Source organism: Mytilus californianus, unplaced genomic scaffold (genome assembly GCF_021869535.1).
Source record: "Mytilus californianus isolate M0D057914Y unplaced genomic scaffold, xbMytCali1.0.p SCAF_15, whole genome shotgun sequence".
In the NCBI taxonomy this organism is placed as follows: domain Eukaryota; kingdom Metazoa; phylum Mollusca; class Bivalvia; order Mytilida; family Mytilidae; genus Mytilus; species Mytilus californianus.
Window position 1 is genome coordinate 24,129,923 of NW_026262637.1, and position 19,260 is coordinate 24,149,182.

The 19,260-nt window shown below is 33.7% G+C and overlaps 2 protein-coding genes across 3 annotated transcripts; one reads left to right on the top strand and one right to left on the bottom strand.

The window, feature by feature from the left end:
• Positions 1-1,577: 1,577 nt before the first annotated feature.
• LOC127725712 (F-box/LRR-repeat protein 7-like) lies at positions 1,578-18,359 on the bottom strand. Of its 2 annotated transcripts, none has more exons than XM_052232887.1 (2): positions 18,302-18,359; positions 1,578-3,295 (listed from the first exon to the last, which is right to left on the bottom strand). In XM_052232887.1, the coding sequence occupies exon 2, from the start codon at positions 3,190-3,192 to the stop codon at positions 1,693-1,695; it is 1,500 nt and encodes a 499-aa protein (XP_052088847.1). In that variant the 5' UTR covers positions 3,193-3,295; positions 18,302-18,359; the 3' UTR covers positions 1,578-1,692. The 2 variants fall into 2 exon arrangements, with proteins under 2 accessions (XP_052088847.1, XP_052088846.1); XM_052232886.1 differs by lacking the exon at positions 1,578-3,295 and adding an exon at positions 12,478-14,488 and having other exon boundaries at positions 18,302-18,350.
• Positions 10,657-12,366, top strand: LOC127725715 (zinc finger protein 862-like). Its single transcript, XM_052232891.1, has 3 exons — positions 10,657-11,310; positions 11,715-11,804; positions 12,171-12,366. The coding sequence occupies exons 1-3, from the start codon at positions 11,201-11,203 to the stop codon at positions 12,355-12,357; spliced, it is 387 nt and encodes a 128-aa protein (XP_052088851.1). The 5' UTR covers positions 10,657-11,200; the 3' UTR covers positions 12,358-12,366.
• Positions 18,360-19,260: the final 901 nt, after the last annotated feature.

A 19,260-nucleotide genomic window follows, 5' to 3' on the forward strand; every position in this document is an offset into this window, starting at 1 on the left:
TCCTCCATCGATTTTGCGGGCGTGGTTTTTTTTTTTACTTCTGCATATGTTTTTTTGTTTGTTTTTTTTTTTTTGCATTTGATTGCATGTTCTGCCATTTTACTTTAACCTCTTCAACTGTACGACAGTGTAACCCCAGTGAGTTGATCTGCGTTGCAATGTTTTTGCATACGTCATTTTGCATTCTATTTGTTAAGGGCATACGCAACAGTTTTGATCCCACGGTGATTTTTTTACGAAAATTTGCATACCAGCTATTTTTCACCTAGTCAATGCAAATATGTAATAAAAAATATATCTTCATGTGCTACTTTAAGAGATAAATAGAGTCGAAATTTTAGGCATTTACTCGTTTTTTTGGGAACATTTCTATCCTTTGGATAGACATACCCAACTTTTTTGTTTCAAAAGATAAACACACTAGGATTTTTGTAAAAACATTTGGAAAATCTCTTTTACATAAGTTTGCTCGAAATTTTTATAACAATTCTTTGGAAATAATTAATTTTTATAAAAAACGGAATTTTTTGCTGTACACTTATCTAATTTAAAAAAATCTCATCGGTGACTTTTTCATAAACATTGGTACAAATAATCTTCATACGTAATCAATCCTAAGTCTAATGTCATTTTAAGAAAGAGGGGTCCATGAACTCGTTTTCAAGTTATATCAGTCTGAATGATGAAAATAAGTCGAAAAATGCATCTTTTCCTGATACGTCGCAGTTTGACGTCGCGAAAAATAACATTTTACGTTGGCAACGTCATTACCTCCCCTGTAACTGTACCGTATGCCCTTAATGTATTTGAAAGCTTGCTGCGTATAGTGTTTAGATTTTTTTCAACCAACTGCCTTAGCAACGATATATCTGATGAATCCCAGTTCAAACTCCTCTTTTTCTGCTTTTCAGCGTCCATAATCGTGATGACGTCGTGACAAATGATGAAAATCGCGAAAATGCACGCGAGTCGTGACGTCGCAATGATTTTTTGGATTAATTGGGGCTAAGTTGACTATTAAAACGTTAATAGTCACTTAAAGTCTATGATAGTCAACAGAAGCCTTACTAGTGATACGTGTAACGCTTTAAACTCACTCTATTAACTAAAAGTTAATTAGATATTTAATAGTCTATTAGGAGTTAATACTTAAAACACGTTTGTGCAACCCAGTCCAGGCTGCTGACTTGTCACAGGCAAATAAAAAATGTGGATGGCGCAGTGTTTCAATACAACATTAGAACAAAATGAAAATTTGTTGGAAAAGGTTTTACTCGTCGATTCAGCACGTTTAAACAACAAAACAAAAAAGCACAAGGTACTGATTTAGGAATACCCGCAGCTACTGAAAGCTAGTTCAAAACCCATTCCAACTAATGAAGAAACCATGCTTTTGCAGACAAAATACAAAATATCGATCAGAACACATCCAATGAATAATGTTATGACGTCATAAACAAACACACTTTTGGCATCATTCGTGCACTTATAACCAATAGATCAACAAAAAAAAAGATCACAACCAACTACAGTATACCTTCAAATGATTTAATTAAAATAAGGCCATGAGAATGCAAGAAATTTGATGTGTTTATTCATTACTTTGTATGTATCATGTTTGTAAAATAAACATAATTTATTGAAACAAAAAGAAATTTCATCATTGTTCATTATCCGTTTCTATTAATTGCTTCACAGAATGTTAAATGGATAAATATGTATATTCTTTAAAAATCGGCAGCTCACAAATATTTTCGATTTTAACTCATGCACATGTTCCATGTTACGGAAACAATTGTCTAGATTTAGTTCTCGAAGATCAGAACATAATTTTGCTAGACGGATAACTGTTCTTGTTGTTATATTTGAACACTGTGTCAGATCAAGTTTAAGCAAATGAGAATGATTTACATAGTTTAAATCATTTAATCTGCTGTCCGATTCGTTTATCGCCTCATCCTCAAATTCCATTGTCGAAAAGTCGCGTTCCATTGTGTTTTCGCCTTTACATACGTCTTTGATACCATTGCAATACAGAACGTTTAATGATTTCAGTCGTTTACAATTCTTTGCAAAAAACATAACACCATCCGCAGAAATCATGTGACATTTTCTAAGATATATATCTGTTAGATAGAGGCAATGTTTTCCTATGACGAAAAGGGATGTGTTGGATATTTCATCGACATTTTCTAATGTAATTGATTGAAGAAATTTGACAGAGGTAAACAGATTCAGTAGTCTATCTTCAAATATTGTATCTAATCGTATAAGCTGTAATTGTTTAAGTCTAGGACAGCAGTCAGATAATGTAGAAATATACGAATTGATACCACTATTACCTTCAATTAAAAACTTGTCAAACTGGACTGATTCAAGCAACGAACAATGCCTAGCTATACACGTTAGTCCTCTGTATGTTATTTGTATGCATTCCCGAATATCTAAAAGTCGGAGACTGGATGCTCGATTTGCTAATGATCTTAATCCACTATCATCGAAGTTCTCGGAACGAATTGTAAACTCAGTTAAGCTATGGAGAGGTACCGAAATATCGACGATAGAATTTGAAATTTGAGAAGTAAGTAAACGTAGTTTTTCAATATTTTGACACTTTTCTAAACCTTTTGCAATTGTATCGTCGTTAAGACTGTGCCATCCTGTTAAATTAAGCGATTTTAAATTCGGTTGTTTTCTGAGCAAAGAGATCAGGTATGAATCTACATACTGATTCCCAGACCATTCTATTTCCAGAGATTCTAGCGACAGTTGAGTTAGAAGGTTTAAATATCGACGTATGTCTGTATTAGCTTCAAAGATAACGGTTATGTGCTTTAAAAATCCACATTTCTGCACAATTGTTTCTATACATTTATATCTAGAAAATATATTCCTAAGATGTAAAGATTCTAAATTTTCCCATTGAATATTTGGAAACGTAAAACAAGAATACATTGTAGATAAAGGAATTTGCAGATGTCTGACATGATGGTTTATCTTTGCGATGTGTAAATAAAAGTGAGAGAAATCCTTGTAAGCTTTCGCATAATAAAAGTTTTTCCACAGTCTTGGAGAAAGACTTATCTCGTACCATAACATGCATACATGACATGCTCCATTTATTAAGTCATTTTGAGGAAGATAGGAAAACATGTTAAGTATGATTTCCGATGGTAATTGGTTTATATTCATATTGTTACGAGTTGAGTCGAAATATGTGGTTAAGTCATGTTCAAACTGTTTGTTCAAAGAATAGCAATTCTTATCGATGCTTTTAACTGGATTGATGCTTAATCTGAAAATAGAAATATGAAAACAAAATTAAAAAGAGTCAAGCAAATTTGTACACAAATATGTAAATCTTTGAATGAATGTGAGCTTTGTGTTAAGATTTGTTCCAAAATCGTATCAAAGTAAAACGCGTCAATTCAAAAGTGCACCATTAACTGGGAGAAGTTGAAGAACAAGACGTCAAAGGGGTGGGGGAGATGAAAATAATGAGATAAAAAGGGACAGACAACCCTATGGCTAGACGAAAAATACGAAGATGCACACAACAGTTGACAGAAAACTAAAGATTGAGAACAAGAACACCATCAAAAACAGGGGTAGAACTTGAACACGAGTATATTAAAAAAAAATATTGGACACAGTTTGAACGTGTATTTCTCGAAAGCTAGAATGGATACCAAAGTCTTCTGCGGATAAATATCATTGGTATATATTACATACAATGAAACTTTGAATATTAATACAAAATGTGTGCTCTCCATATTTACATGTATTGGTAAAATATATACTAAGTGGTAAAAAACCAAAACATATCTGACATATGTAGTGCGTATGAGAATTAAAAATGTTCTTGATACGTATGAATTAAGATTCTGCTCACAAGGATAATAAAAATATATCGAAAAAGAGAAGAAACTTTAAGAATTTGTCATTAGATGAAAATGAATAACTTTGTTCTTCTTCGGAATAAAATAAGCAATTACTCTAGACCTCTTTAGCATCATCTTCGCTAGCAAAGGGTTACGATCCACTTCCCTCCTCTCCACCCTTGGCAGATTAAGTCAACATTTGTGATAACAATGTTGCGCCATCTATCGGTAGATTAAAGTCACGCCCATTCCGAATACATTATTCTTGACCAATGGTAGCACTAAAACTCTTCAATTTGGAGGTAAAAACACGGTAGCGTCTAGATTCTACACACTTGGTAAAGCAGGAAGCGAAAATATACGTTGACATTCATACTTTGTGCAAGAAACATACACAGGAACTTCTATTTATTGATTAAACACATTCAAATTGTCACTAAATATAGTCGTATGTTTAGGGATGTAAAGACTTGTTGCACAATAAGCACGTGGCAATTGTTTACATACACTTTCTACATTTACACGTGATCATGTTATAGGCGTTTTTTGATTGGATGCAGCGAGTTTCGACTGCAACCAATGAAAATCATTACCTTGTGTCTCCGAAATTCTATCTCAATCCGCCAAGGGTGGAGAGGAGGGAAGTGGATCGTAACCCTTGGCTAGCGAAGATGCTTTAGCATCAAAACATGATCTCTTGTGATAATACGTTTACCCCCTTATTGGAGCTTATGTTGTTATTTGAAACTATTGCATAGTCATGCTGAAGTTGATGGCTTAATAAGTTACATAGTTTTCTGGAATTTTGTATTACAGAATTCAAGCACTTTTCATGAATAACGGTTCGCATTAAAATATTGTACCTATTCAATTAACTTACTTAACTGATCTATGAGGTATCAATAGTCTTAATTTCTAAACACTATAAGATTGTTGTTAAATAGGCAAATTCTAGCATGAAGTTTCATACTAAGTGATGAACTCTATTGAGTAACAACTTTTTTCTGCGGGATAATTTAAATATTTGAATATACAATGAGGTCAGGTCTGATTGAAACGCGTCAATTCAAGAGTGCACCATTAACTGGGAGAAGTGATGAATGCCATGTGCATAAAGGTTAGAAGTTTGGAGTGTCGTTACACTAGGTTCCTCCGTTTCAATTTGCCTGTTCCAAGTTAGGAATATGATAATCACATTTTGTGCCATAATAATTTTTGGGATATTTTTTCTCGACATTGACCTGTATATTTGGACATTGATTTTTGTAATGGATGATCAGCATTTTCTAATATTTATATAATTTACAGTCATGAATTAGATTTCTTTCTGGTACTTATCTTTTATATCTTATTAAGCGATAAATTAGAGGAAATTGTCTGAATTAAACAGTGAATTCAAAATCGATGAAGTAATCAAAGTTCCTTGAATCGACTCTATTGTATGTTTTGATATTAGTATGTTCAGTGGTAAGACGAATACTTTCATGACTTGATTATGTATTTGTCGGTCGATTTTGTCTTGATTTGTTTTAATAGTTAATCATCACCATGGAATTCAAGGTGACTGAGACAAGTTGAAGAAATGTTTAGGTTTTTCTATTAAATCTTGAGGGTTTTTTCTGAATTACGTGAAACCTAAATACTCTTTCTTGACACATTTTTGACAGTGCTATTCCATAATTAGATCTTAAGCACTGACCCAATTCAAAATTCATTTTTCGTGGTACGTTGAAAGGTAATTCAAGATGAATGCACAGGTCAGTTTACAGTTTTCATATAAGAGAAGGAACAGTCCCACGGGATTTATTTATTAATTTTTCATAGTTTAGCAACCGCCATTTTAACAATTTATAACTCGTATTGCGCGTTGTCCAAGTAGGAGTCTCTTCAGGAAGTAAGTATATTATTTATACGCCATACACCAAACAAAAACATTGAAATGACATGCTTTACCCTAAAATAAAGAAAAGACGTTAGTCGTGTAATTTTGTCCCTTCCCTACAGTTTTCTGGCTACTGTAATATATTGACGAATATTTATGATATCTTTCAAGACATATTTGTGTATCGTAGAAAAACATTTGAACACGTTATGTGTATTCAAACGTCCAGGTCAGAAAAGTGTACATGTACTAGTACATAAATGTATAATTTTATAATAACAATTAAGTACTGACTTCTTTAACAGTGTCTAGGACAACCTATAAAAACAAGTTAATAAGTTGAAATACGTTAATTTTGTACAAGTGCATACCTTTAAACATGTATCGCCATATGTCAATATTTACATTTAAAAATAATATGTATGATAAAGACCTAATGTAGAAGTTAAGGGTGTGTCTTCTTTAATTGTTTTGTATATGAATATCTTAATGTCGAATTGTAAACAGTTCATGCATAATCAGGGCGCGGACAAGATACATACAATAGGTAGAAACAGCAAAATGGGTCGACCGGGATGAAGGGCTTTTTCCATCAGAAGGAATGGTAGACAGGATAGAAGTTTTTGACTAGCAACAGATAACCTATCGACCTCTCAAAGAGTGTTCTGTAATGTGTTAATAGTATGGTTCTCCTGTCTACACTACTAGGCAACGGATTTAACGTCCTTATTCCGACCGAACGTGTCTGCGTATTTATACATCTAGAGCAGCCAAAACGACGGGGTTTATAGCAAGGATTTAACTGCCGGATCTAAAAAATAAATTCAGACATGATCGCAATATTATTCCCATACCAACCTTTCTAAGAGCCCTGTGTGATCTTAGTATACATAACTTTAAATAACGTTTTTTTTTTATGTTGGATTGTTCGGTGTTGGTTTTTTTGGGTATAGATATGAATATAAGGAAGTAATTAATTATTGTTTGTTTAATATCAGGTTATACATGTATATATGTTTATTGCATATTCAAGATAGAGGGATTTCTTTAGCATGTCCAGTGGTAAATTCAAAATACGCATCAAGACGGGAAAATGTAAAACGTGATATGAATATGAACGTGAACCAAACCGACCAGCACTTGCTCTTTCTCCAGATATGATAACGTAACCACGAGATTTTCCCCCAAAGAACGCTAACACTTGAGGCCAGTACGCAACAACGAGATGCATATCATGAAAAGAAAAAAAAAACCGATTAATTCGATAGGGTCTGCAAATTAGGTAAACCGAATTCACAGGCTGCCCCGGGGAGAGCAGAAACTTTGCCTCGCTACAGGCCACCTGCAGAGAGAGCAACAAATTCTGATCACAATGCATTGGATGTCTGATTGCACATGGCTGCGTATCTATTTCCAACATAACCAAACAAACGTCGAACTTAAGCATGGGTTTTACTACCCAGGACAAGACCTGTTGTATACCGAATTCAATAGAGATATGAGTTAAATGAGACAGCAACCCAAGAAAACATCTGACGGTCAACATAGATATGTTCTTTAACAATCAACAGGTGTCTAAAGCTTTAACTTGGTTAATTTTACATTTAAATTGTTTTCAATTGAGCTGGTAAGGCTAAAATAAATAAGACTATATTTTGACGACTTTAGTGTATATGACATGCAAACGAATGAACGAAATCAAAAAGATCACAATGTGTATGGAATAAATAAAATGTTTCTATATTATTGTCCAAACGTATGATATCTTTTCTTATCCATATGTATATCCAATGTCGAGAACAGGCAATCTACATCTCAACTAATATAAGTCAACCTAGCTTTTTAGTTAGAAGCTACCAGGAGCCTGGATTGAAAGTGGCTAGAGTGTCATGATGGCAATCTTAATAACAGCCATATTTTATGACTGTTGCGGACGTCCGACGTCATAATAAAAACAAGCATTCTGTGAGTATTGCATGGCAATACAAAGTCCCCTACCGGTTAAAAATTCATTGCATTGGAACAAAATTCTAACTTGATCTATAACTTGTCATGGTGTAAACTATATAACAAATATCAAGTCAATATCAATATCTTCAAGCATGACGAAAAAAAGTGTTGAAAACTGATTATTTAAGTGAATTTTTTAAGTCCAGGGACCATAACTCTGTACAAAATCATCAGACCGGAACACAATTCTAATTTGATCTGTAACTTGTCATGATAAAACTATATACCAATTTTCAAATAATCAAAATCTTCAAGCATGACGAAAAAAAGTGCGGAAAACTTATTATTTGAGTGAATTTTCTAAGTCCAAGGACCATACCTCTGCACAAAATCTTCAGACCGGAACAAAATTCAAACTTAAACTGTAACTTGTCATGATAAAACTATGTACCAATTTTCAAATCAATATCTTCAAGAATGACCAAAAAAAGTGTGGAAAACTGATTATTTTAGTGATTTTTCTAAGTCAAAGGACCATAACTCTGCACAAAATCATCAGACCGGAACAAAATTCGAACTTGAGCTGTAACTTGTCATGATAAAACAATACACCAAAAATCAAATCAACATCTTCAAGCATGAATAAAAAAAAGTGCGGAAAAATGATTTGCCGGACTGACGGATGGACAGACGGATGGAGTGCAAACCTAAAGTCCCCTTCGACTTCGTCGGTAGGGAACTAAAAAAGCAGTGGTATGATTGCCAATTATACAACTCTCCACCAGAGACCCAATGATGTAGAAGTTAGCAATTTTAGTTAATTCATAAAGAGATTTTTTTTTATATTTTTAGTAACGGCAGCAGTATTGGTTGGGTATATATTCTAAATGAACACTTCAAGAGAACTATTTCAAAAACGTATTTTATTTATTTATGCGTCATAACTTCAATATAGTTGGCCATTATATACATTTTCTATGTATGGTATTTGTGTGCTTTGATCTTTGGGTAATAACTGTCTTATCAATCATGCCACATATCAGACCTGATTTTTATCTTGTAATTATATCATTAATAAAGAAAAAGCATTGATATTTACATTGTAAGTATTATACTGTATTGAATGCGGATACATTCTAAATGACAAAATTGTAATTAAAAAAATAAATAGAAAACATATACCCACATAATATAAAGAACAGTAAAAGTGACGCTACCCAAATTTGTACTTGATCTGAGTTTTGTGGTAATAAGCATTGTGTATAGGTTTCATAAAATTTGGTTGAGGCAAACTTAAATCAGAGAACGGAAACGAAAAATTCAGCAATTTTTCCATTTGTAAAGGGGCATAATTCTAGAACAGTAAAAGTGACACCACCAAAACTCAAACTTGATCTGTATTTTGTGGTAATAAGCATTGTGTATAAGATTCATTACATTTGGTTGAGGCAAATTAAAGTTAGATAACGGAAACCAATTTTGGGACGTACAGACGGACTAGGCTAAAACTTAATGCCCCCTTCGCTACGACGAGGGCATAGAAATAAGAAGATGTAGTATAATTGCTAATGAAACAACTCCACCAGAGACCGAATGACATAGAAGTTTACAATTATAGGTCACCGTAAGGCCTTCAACAATGAGCAAAATCCATACATCAAAGTCAGTTTTAAAATGACAAATGTAAAACAAGAAAACTAACGGCCTGATTTATGTACTAAAACAATGAACGAAAAACAAATATGATATACAGCAACAGACGAATACCACTGAATTACAGGCTCCTGACCTGACCCGACACATAAGCATGTCAGATATCTTTGAAATAACGAGCTATACTCAGGGTTCGACACTAACGCTAGTCCTGTCGCCAGAGGCTAGTTAAAAACATGAAGGACTAGTTAACATGTCTACCTCAGTAGTCCTTTGGACAAGTCAAATTTAATCTTTTAAACGCCTTTCCCCGTCCCTAATATTATAACCCAAATCAGCGAGATTTATTTATTGACAGCGGAAGTACTGTTCCTGCTACCGTGAATCTATTCTCGCAGGAGCACATTACAACTGGTTCCGTAGATATCGAGGGGTCGAAGTAAACCAAAGGGCGTAAACCAGTATACGGAAACGAACATCTTAGTCGGACGAGAGTTTGAATCGATAAGAATTATTCTTGTGTTATCGTAATTTAATTTGATCACGAACATAAACAAAAAATAAAATGTCATTGTTCAAGTTTCTTGGTATTAACGAACCACCAGCAAAAAAACTCAAAACCTCAGAGGAAAAACGTGACATACAGAAGGCCTATGATACCGGCAAACGCGTCAGGACTTTCCAGCAGTCGTGGAAGTCGACATTTAGTTGGTTGTCAAATGAAGAGGAAAAAATGTTTTGCACTTTGTGCAAAGGATACGATACGAGCGGTACGTTTGTAAATGGCTCCATCTATTTCAAACTGGAATCAGTCAAAGCCCATGACACATCTGATGGACACAAAAAAAACTTATTAAAGGAAAAGACAAAGAAATTAAAAGTAGGAGAGTCGGAGGTAGACAAATCTTTGCTCATGATGAACAAGGCAGTGATAACAAAGTTAACTTTTCTATTCAGAAATGCACATTTTATTGCAAAGCATGGTAAACCCTACACAGATTATGTGCTACTGTGCAAGCTTGACGCTGCAAAAGGTTGCGACATTGGACAGACATATTTAACAGACAAATATTGTCACAATTTTGTTACAGCAATAGCAGAAACTAGGAGACAAGAGCAGTTGTCACTGGTAGAGTCTTCATCATTTCTATCAGTTATCAGTGATGGTGCAACTGATTCGTCATGTAAAGAGGCAGAAATTATTATTGTTAGACTGTCAAAAGATTGTGAAGTAAGTTGAGTTAACACACACATAATGTAATCTACTAAAAGAAGACAACAAAAAATAAGGATATTTTTATTTAGTAAAACAATAAATAACAAATTATTAGCATTGAATCTTTTATTATATTAACTAAAACAAATTGAAAATTAAATTATTCCATGAATTTCCAGTTATTGTTTTCAACACCATTTCATCAGTGAAATACATGTAGAAAGAAAATATACAGTTTCAGCTACAGTATGAATAACAACTTTTAGGATTACGATTCCACTTTTAATTCTATAATCTGGAGCACCTGAGATCACTCACTGTTTTTGGTGTGGTTTGTGTTGCTCAGTCTTTAGTTTTCTATGATAGTTTTTTGTATTGTTGTTTGTCTTTTTCTTTAAGCTACTGTAATGGTGTTGTCAGTTTATTTTCATCTTATGAGTTTGAATGACCCATCCTTAGCCTCTCTACTAATCCAGTACGTTTGTTTATCTGTAGGTTTCAACTTTGTTTGCTGGAATTAAGAATGTAGGTGAAGCAGATGCAGAGAATATTTCTTCCAACATATATAAACAACTAACAGAGAGATTTGGGGACAGCTGGAAAACCAAGATTATTGCCATGGGGACAGACGGTGCATCAGTGATGATTGGGAAGAAATCAGGGGTAGTTAAAAGGATGAAGGATCTCACAAATAGGCCAATACATGGCATCCACTGCTTGGCACACAGGTATTATACGTTTGAACCTTATCTGATATTTTTGAATTTTCTTTATGTATTTTTGATAATTCATACATGCATTTTTTTAGATAAAGTATATGTATTACATCTTCATTTAAATCAGTATACAAGTTAACTGACACTCAGTATTATCATATCATGAATATTTCAAATTCAGATTGATTGCATATATAATATTATATGATCATCATATAATATTATATATGCAATCAATCTGAATTTGAAATATTTATGATATGATAATACTGAGTGTCAGTGCATATAATATTATATATGCAATCAATCTGAATTTGAAATATTCATGATATGATAATACTGAGTGTCAGTGAACAGATGAACAATTTATGATGGCATCTTGATATGTATTTTCAATCATTATTATATATTTGTAGGTTAGAGCTTGCATATAAGGATGCAGTAAAAGATGTTAAGATCTACCAGAAATGTGATATTCTACTTCTGAACTTATACTTGTTTTATAAGTAAGTAATGTAGAAGTTAAGGGATCTATTTTATATATAAAAAAATGGCATAAGTTTGTTATAACAACAAATCAGTGAAAAGCACAAAAAATCATATTCATGTTTTTATCTGGCATTGAGATTATTTCTGGCACAAAAATCAACCATTTCATGTTTGTTTTGGTGAGTTTAATTTCCTGTATTTAAAAATGATATAGGAGCTTGTTTCAAATTAATGTATCACATTAGCCAAATCAAGAATAAGGGATATTCTCTGGTTACAACTTACAGTACAATGAACAATATATATTAATACAAAATATGAAATATAATCTAAAATGATGATGGAAATATAAGCCCAGTTTATATTTTAACCTGTTTTTACAGATACAGTCCCTTAAACAGAGCAAACCTGAGAATTAGTTTCAACTCACTTGGCCTACCATTTTTAGTGCCATTAAGAGTTGGAGGTACTCGATGGCTACCTCATACCCAAAGGGCTATCAGTAATCTTCTCACTGGATATGAACCATTAGTGCAGCATCTTGAACAGGATTGTACTTACATGAAGTGACTGATCCAAGAGGGTGGACCCTTTTTTGATGTCTTTTAATTTATGCATAGCTTGAGCAAGAGGTGACCTTTATGGCTTTGAACACTCTTTTACTAGGCACGGCAAAATATGAAAGCAAGCGACAGTTGTGTATTTTATTAAAAGAGACTGTGGACACAGCTCTGTGTTGTACTTTTTAGTACATATAAATATATGACGCAATCACATGGTGAAAACAGCCACTTATAACTCTGAAAAGATCAGAGCTAAATTAAATCTATTTACTTTTGAAAATACAGAGCAAATTGTCCTATTTTCTGCAGATTCAACAGAAAACCATGTCCCAGTTTTACAAATACATACACCTGTCAGTGTATTACCAAATGGTCATTTAAAACAGGGCAGATTAGGTTCCTTTCTATAATCGTCGACTGTTCTTACTAGCGTGTGCCATCAATTTTGTAATGAAGACCCTAATTATAATTGATTTATTAAGTAATACTAATACAAGTCTTTAGTCTTGCGTTTGAATTGAGGACAATTCGATAACCCGTTCATTTATGTTTATACTCCCTAAAAACATACAAGTGTCAAATATTTCTCTAGTTAATTCTTCAACTTCATTTGATTTAAGGAAATCACATGTTAGATAAAGTTCTCTAATATCAGGACACATTTTAGCAATAGCAAGAATTGTCCTTGGTAAAATATTGGCACATTGTGTCATATCGAGACTAAGCAAATGTGAGTGTTGATAACTCGAGTCACTGTAACGTAACAAATCGTTTCTCTCGCTATCGTTTTGCAGTTTCGTCTCCTGTCTGAAACCGGTATTACCATCGTCAACGACAACACCAGTAGTTTTATCATTTGTTCCTATTTTTGAATTATTGCTGTAATCACCAATACCTCCACAACTTTTTATTTTCAATGTCTGAAGCCTTCGACTGTGCTTAACAATGTACATTATGCCATCCGCAGAAATTTTATGACAGTTCCTAAAAGTGATTTGCTTTAGATTTGAGCAATATTTTCCCAAAGCATAAAGTGGTATATCACTGGTTGTCTCGCTTTCAGACAAGGTTAGACATTCTAAATACTTGGTAGCCTTGATTAAACAAACCAGTTCATCATCGAGAATTAACTTTATTCCAACAAACGTAATGGATTTAAGTTTCGGGCATCCCTCAGCTAAGGACTGGATGCTGAAATTAAGTCTGTCGTTTATTATGAAGGTAGAGTTTCCAAATTTAAGAGATTCCAAAAGTGGACAATGTTTTGCAACTTCTGTCAGTCCTTTAAACGTTATGTTAGAGCATTCCCGGATATCTATAAAGCGAAGATTATTTGAGCGTTTGACTAACTGGCTAATTCCGATATCATCAAATATTGTAGAACGGATTGTGAAGTCTGATAATCCAGGAATCGGCAGATTACTGTTGACTATTACATTTGATATTTGAGAATTTGATAAATATAACTGCTCGATGTCATGATAATCATTCAAAATCAAAGCTACTGTTTCACTGCGTAAGGTTTGCCATCCTCTTAGTACGAGTTTTTTCAGGCAACTCTGTTTTGTTAGAAATTTAATTAAATTGTTGTCTATATTTTGCAGTCCGTACCAGCCGAAATCTATTGATATAATCTTTAATTCTTCTAAACTATTCAGACAGCGTTGCATGTCAAATTTTGAATCGAAATATGCTTTGAAATGTTTTATAGATGTTAAGTTTTGCACAATTGTGTCAACAAGATAACCAGACACTTGATCTGTCAGGTGTAAATGTTCCAAGTTCGACAGTTGAATGCCGGAAAATGCAAAACGATAGTTTCCCAGAAGCTGATATAAAAGAGATGGGTGTATCACAAGTGAATGAATAAAGTTATTTATTTTTGCAAAGTGTGTATAGGATTGACCTGGATCGTCGTATGCTAGGTTAAATGTCAAATGTTTCCATAATCTAGGCCATAAACTTAGCTCATTCCATACCTCGCATATGAGGCTGACTCCGTGTACCAAATCTCGTTGGTGAAGATAAGAGAATATTTTCAATAAAACTTCTGGTGGCAAATCTGTAATCAACATGATAATGTTTACTCTTGTATAATCTACTGGTATCAATATACCTCCTCACTTTTTGGTGTGGTTCTAGAAAATAAATATATAACAGATAAAATACTGTCAAAATTGATTTATGATTTGTGTTTGCTTAACGTCAACAAAAAGAATTCTTCTTTCGAATGTCACACAACTTGGCGTACACCTAGTTATTTAATATTATACCTTATCTTACGGTATGGATTCGCTCATTATTGAAGGCTATACTTCTAGTTGTTTCAATCCTCGTTTTTTGTGATATGGTGGATCGGTGTGTCAATGGCTACCAAACATAAACCATATTTCCTTATTTTGAAATAGAAGATTTTGCATTGACAAGCTTCAACATGTAGAAAAAAAAACATTTTGATTAAATAATTTAAATTAAAGGAGCACAAAAGTCAAATGCATGCGATATGAAGTTATTATATCAAGTTTGGTTTTATTAAAAAGTCACTATACGGGATTTGTTTCAGTTTTAAAAAAACTTACGTAGATGGGATAAAGTTGAAGAGTACCCCAAGGGTGACTGTGGTATACAAATATGATCACCTTGGTCTTCTTCCGACCGGCAGTAAAACCCTTGCCACAGTGCGTCCGTTGGTTGTGTGGGATGGATTTATTCGCAGCCACGTTCAGCCAGAATGGGGACGTTAAATCATATGCATCGCATAAAGCGATTGCCACGCACATTGCATGTTTAGGAATCCTTTTGGCAAATCTGAGAGGTACGTAGGACGCTTGTTGCAAGGCTAGCAACCTTAAGTCCCTGTCCGATATGTCCTCGTTTCCAGTGGCAGTTCGAATTTCACGCCCTACATTTCGGTCGGCCTATTTTATATAACCTACCTATTGTATTTTTAAATTTCAAACAACATTTATCATACCCTCAAGAGATTTTTAATCGGCAATTGCTCACATATTTAGAAGAGCCAAATTCAACAGCCGTCCAAATTTTCCCCTCCTGAGCATGTAACAATTGTGTTAATTTTTAGTTTGACCGTGCATAGTGGTTATCTTTTATAGATTGAGCTTGCGTTTAGTTTTGGGTGAACCTGACTTTCTGTTTGATAAATGCTAGAAATACGTTTAACAATTTCGTAGCAAGCAGGGGCATTCAACATGCTCTCCTTTTCCAATTTCAGTACAAGGAGAGGAATTTTAACTTTACAGAAACTCATATTAATTGATAAGTGTATTCTAGTTCTAAATTAGTAAGACATATGTGTCCTTGGCATTCAGCAAACAATAGTCATTGAAACTATCTTTTCATTTCTATTAATGATGTTATATCATTCTCTTGTGGTTAAAAATGAATAACACCGTAAGGATTGAAAAGTGTTTAGTCATATGGTCATCCCTGAACTTTTACCTTCCGGCAGCTAAAGCCATGTTTAAGACGTGCGTTAGTTTAGCTTTATGGGATGTATAAATACCCAAACACGTTCTGTCGTAAAGGGGACGTCAAATCGTATACCTCATATAGGGAGAGTGTCAAACTCTTTACATTAACAAATCGTTTATAAATGTGTCTTCTTATATTTAAGAATTAACATGTTGTTGATAAATAAATTTTGTTGATGTGAAATGCTCATATCAGGGTCACTGACTTTGTGTGTTTGTGTGTATTAACCAATGTGTCATCTATCTTGTTTGGTAGAGAAAAAGTCAAAAATCAACATTTTTCATCTTTCAATACGATGACGTTATACGCTTAAATTTCAACGTTTGGAGGTACTTTTTCACCTAGAAACGTTACTTTGAGTGATGTATACCTTGTGACCCTTTTATTATTTAACATCATTAATACGAAAATATCAACAACATATATCAATTATATTAGACTCGTCATTATTTAAGTTTTAAGTTGATCGGTATTTGATGGAAGATTTCTGCTGTGGGTAACATCGCACTGAAAGCTGTCAAATGTTGCCTTTTTGCTTTCCTAAATTAATGCAGCTAAACAAATCCGACTTAAATAATTTTTTCAACAATAAATTTCAAATGTGCCGCGAATCCCGAAACAAAGAAATATATATGAGCGTCCTGTATCCAGGTTACATGCTAACCAATCAAAATAAGGAATACTCGGAATAATTTCTTCCGAGTAAAAATGTAAACAGTGATCTACGTGGTAATTATCAATTTTTTAAAACTCAAAAATTTCACTCTTGAACTGTACAATAATTTGTCAATGTTTGTCTGGTATAGGATTGAACAAGACATCTTGTCTAACTATCCAATAATTTCGAAGTAACCAAACTGGATTATTTCTGTAAACAAAGGATGTATATAGAAATAAGAGATGTGGTATGGGTGCCAAATAGACAACTCTCCATCCAAGTCACAATGTGTAAAAAGTAAACAATTATAGGTCAAAGTACGGCCTTCATCCCGGAGCCTTGGCTCACACCGAACAGCAAGCTATAAAGGACCCCAAAATGATTCGTGTAAAACAATTCAAACAGGAAAACCAATGGTCGAGTCTATATAACAAACGAGAAACACTTAAGAACCACATCAACAAACGACAACCACTGAAACTGGTTCCTGACTTAGGACAGGTGCAAACAAATGCAGCGGGTTTAAACGTTTTAACAGGCGCCAACCTTCACCCTAACCTGAAATAGTAGTGTAGATATACAAGGTATTCAAGGTCATGCGTTTCTCAGACTGTCTTTACACTTAATCCGTTGGTTGTGTACTGATTGATACTTTAGTCTGGTAGAACATGATTTATTTAGTAGTTGTAATTGGCTTTGAACTAGCTTTTAGTAACTGCGAGTACTCTTATCTTAGTTGTTTTTGTGTCTTGTATTGATCTTTTGAGTTAATGTGCCTGTTCCAAGTCAGGAACCTGTAGTTCATTGATTGTCGTTGGTTCATGTTTGTCATATTTGTTTTTCGTAAATTGTTTTGTTCTAAATTTGGCCGTTAGTTTTCATGTTTGATTGAATTCACATATTTAATGTCGGGGCCTTTTAAAGCAGACTATACGGTATGGGTTTCTCATTGTTGAAGGCCGTACGACCTCGACTTTTAAGCTCGTGTAGACCTGAACATGCATGAACTATTTGCCACTAGACGTTTAAAAATAAGCACCATACAATCAATCTGTTTACACTCATGTAAAATAAGAGGACACTCATTTGATCATTTAAAATCTATTTTTTAAGGGGGAAAGGAGAATTTTGAATATATTAGTACGAGCTGGAAAAAATAGCGACAGATTAAAATAACTAATACATTCTTACTGTTATTGTCCGTCTAGTTCTATAATATAACCATCAATTTCTTTCTTCTTTTTTGTTTTGCCATTTTTTATAGGATACTTTCATATTTGTTTTCAGTTGGAATATCCGACGGAAAATGTAAAAACAGACAAGAAATTTGTGATTATATCTATTAGAACTTCTGTTTAGCTGACGTTTTAACTCATGTCTTAGAAATATAAGAGTATTGCAAGCAAATATGTATCTTCATCCAACTTATCGTCCATACAAGGATGTCCTACAAAGGCTGCCATACCATATAAACGTTTATCACACAGCTCACATTCTAATATATCTGCATTCATAAATTTATCAATATCATTTAGACTAAACGACGCATTATTATTTATATGCCTCTGTCGTATAATCTACCCATTTAAAAAAGAAGAGATAGAAGAGAGACAGAAGGTCTTCCAAATACAAGAAAACAGGCCCTAGGATTATTGGCGAATTTCAACATCGAACATGTAACAAATTCTTTCGGTTATCTACAAACCGTAACTGCTCTCCTCCGCCTAACATACACATAAACCAAAGGACATTGTCATTCACATAACAGATCGAGAATCTTATATGTTATCTCAATACATACCTCGTCGTAGTTCATTACAAATGATCCGGGTCAATAATGTGTAATTTCTATTTTTAAAATATGACAACCATATGGAGCGCATATTGTGACATAAATGGATCAAAATAGTAAATAGTTATCAAAGGTACCAGGATTATAATTTAATACGCCAGACGCGCGTTTCGTCTACATAAGACTCATCAGTGACGCTCAGATCAAAAATCAAAATAGTTATAAAGCCAAACAAGTACAAAGTTGAAGAGCATTGAAGACCCCAAATTCCAAAAAGTTGTGCCAAATACGGCTAAGGTAATCTATTCCTGGGATAAGAAAATCCTTAGTTTTTTCGAAAAATTCAAAGTTTTGTAACAAATTAAATTTCCAGTAAATATTTTTGCGATAAAGCGATTCATGGAAATTATTTATATTTTTTGTATATATTGAAATATACCCAATCAAACTCGGTACGCCAATATAAATTCTTGTAATAGAGTGTCGGTTTCATTTCCTAGAAATTCTGAAAACAATTGTATTCGCCGGAACACATACAATACACATCCTTTTTATTCCTTATACGACTTAAACTGTAATATTTTCCACGTGGAAATAACAGTTGAACGCGTTATAAAGAAGGAATTTTTCATATGTGACGTGGTTCAACTTGGTTCGCATCATTTACTACTAAAATCCGTTCAACATTAGAATTATTTTTTTTTTGTATTCGCATACTACAAAAATACGTCAAACATTGGAGTTATGTATTTTGTATGCGCATACTACCAAAATCTGTCCAACATTAGAATTATTTATCTTTTCAATAGAAGAAGCTGTATCAACGATTAAAGAATATTGCATTGCAACGGATTCTACGAATGCATTGGAAAAAAAGTTATCAAAATTTACAGAACCCCTAAGGTTGATTTCGGTATAGAAATATGGTGAATCCTCAACTTCTCCTTTTCTGTCAGTAAAACCCTTGC

Coding starts and splice junctions, on each gene's coding strand:
- LOC127725715 (XM_052232891.1), top strand. CDS start 11,201: ATGGGGACAGACGGTGCATCAGTGATGATTGGGAAGAAATCAGGGGTA. Junction 11,311..11,714: donor ATCCACTGCTTGGCACACAG/GTATTATACGTT, acceptor ATATATTTGTAG/GTTAGAGCTTGCATATAAGG. Junction 11,805..12,170: donor AACTTATACTTGTTTTATAA/GTAAGTAATGTA, acceptor CTGTTTTTACAG/ATACAGTCCCTTAAACAGAG.
- LOC127725712 (XM_052232886.1), bottom strand. CDS start 14,425: ATGTTGATTACAGATTTGCCACCAGAAGTTTTATTGAAAATATTCTCT.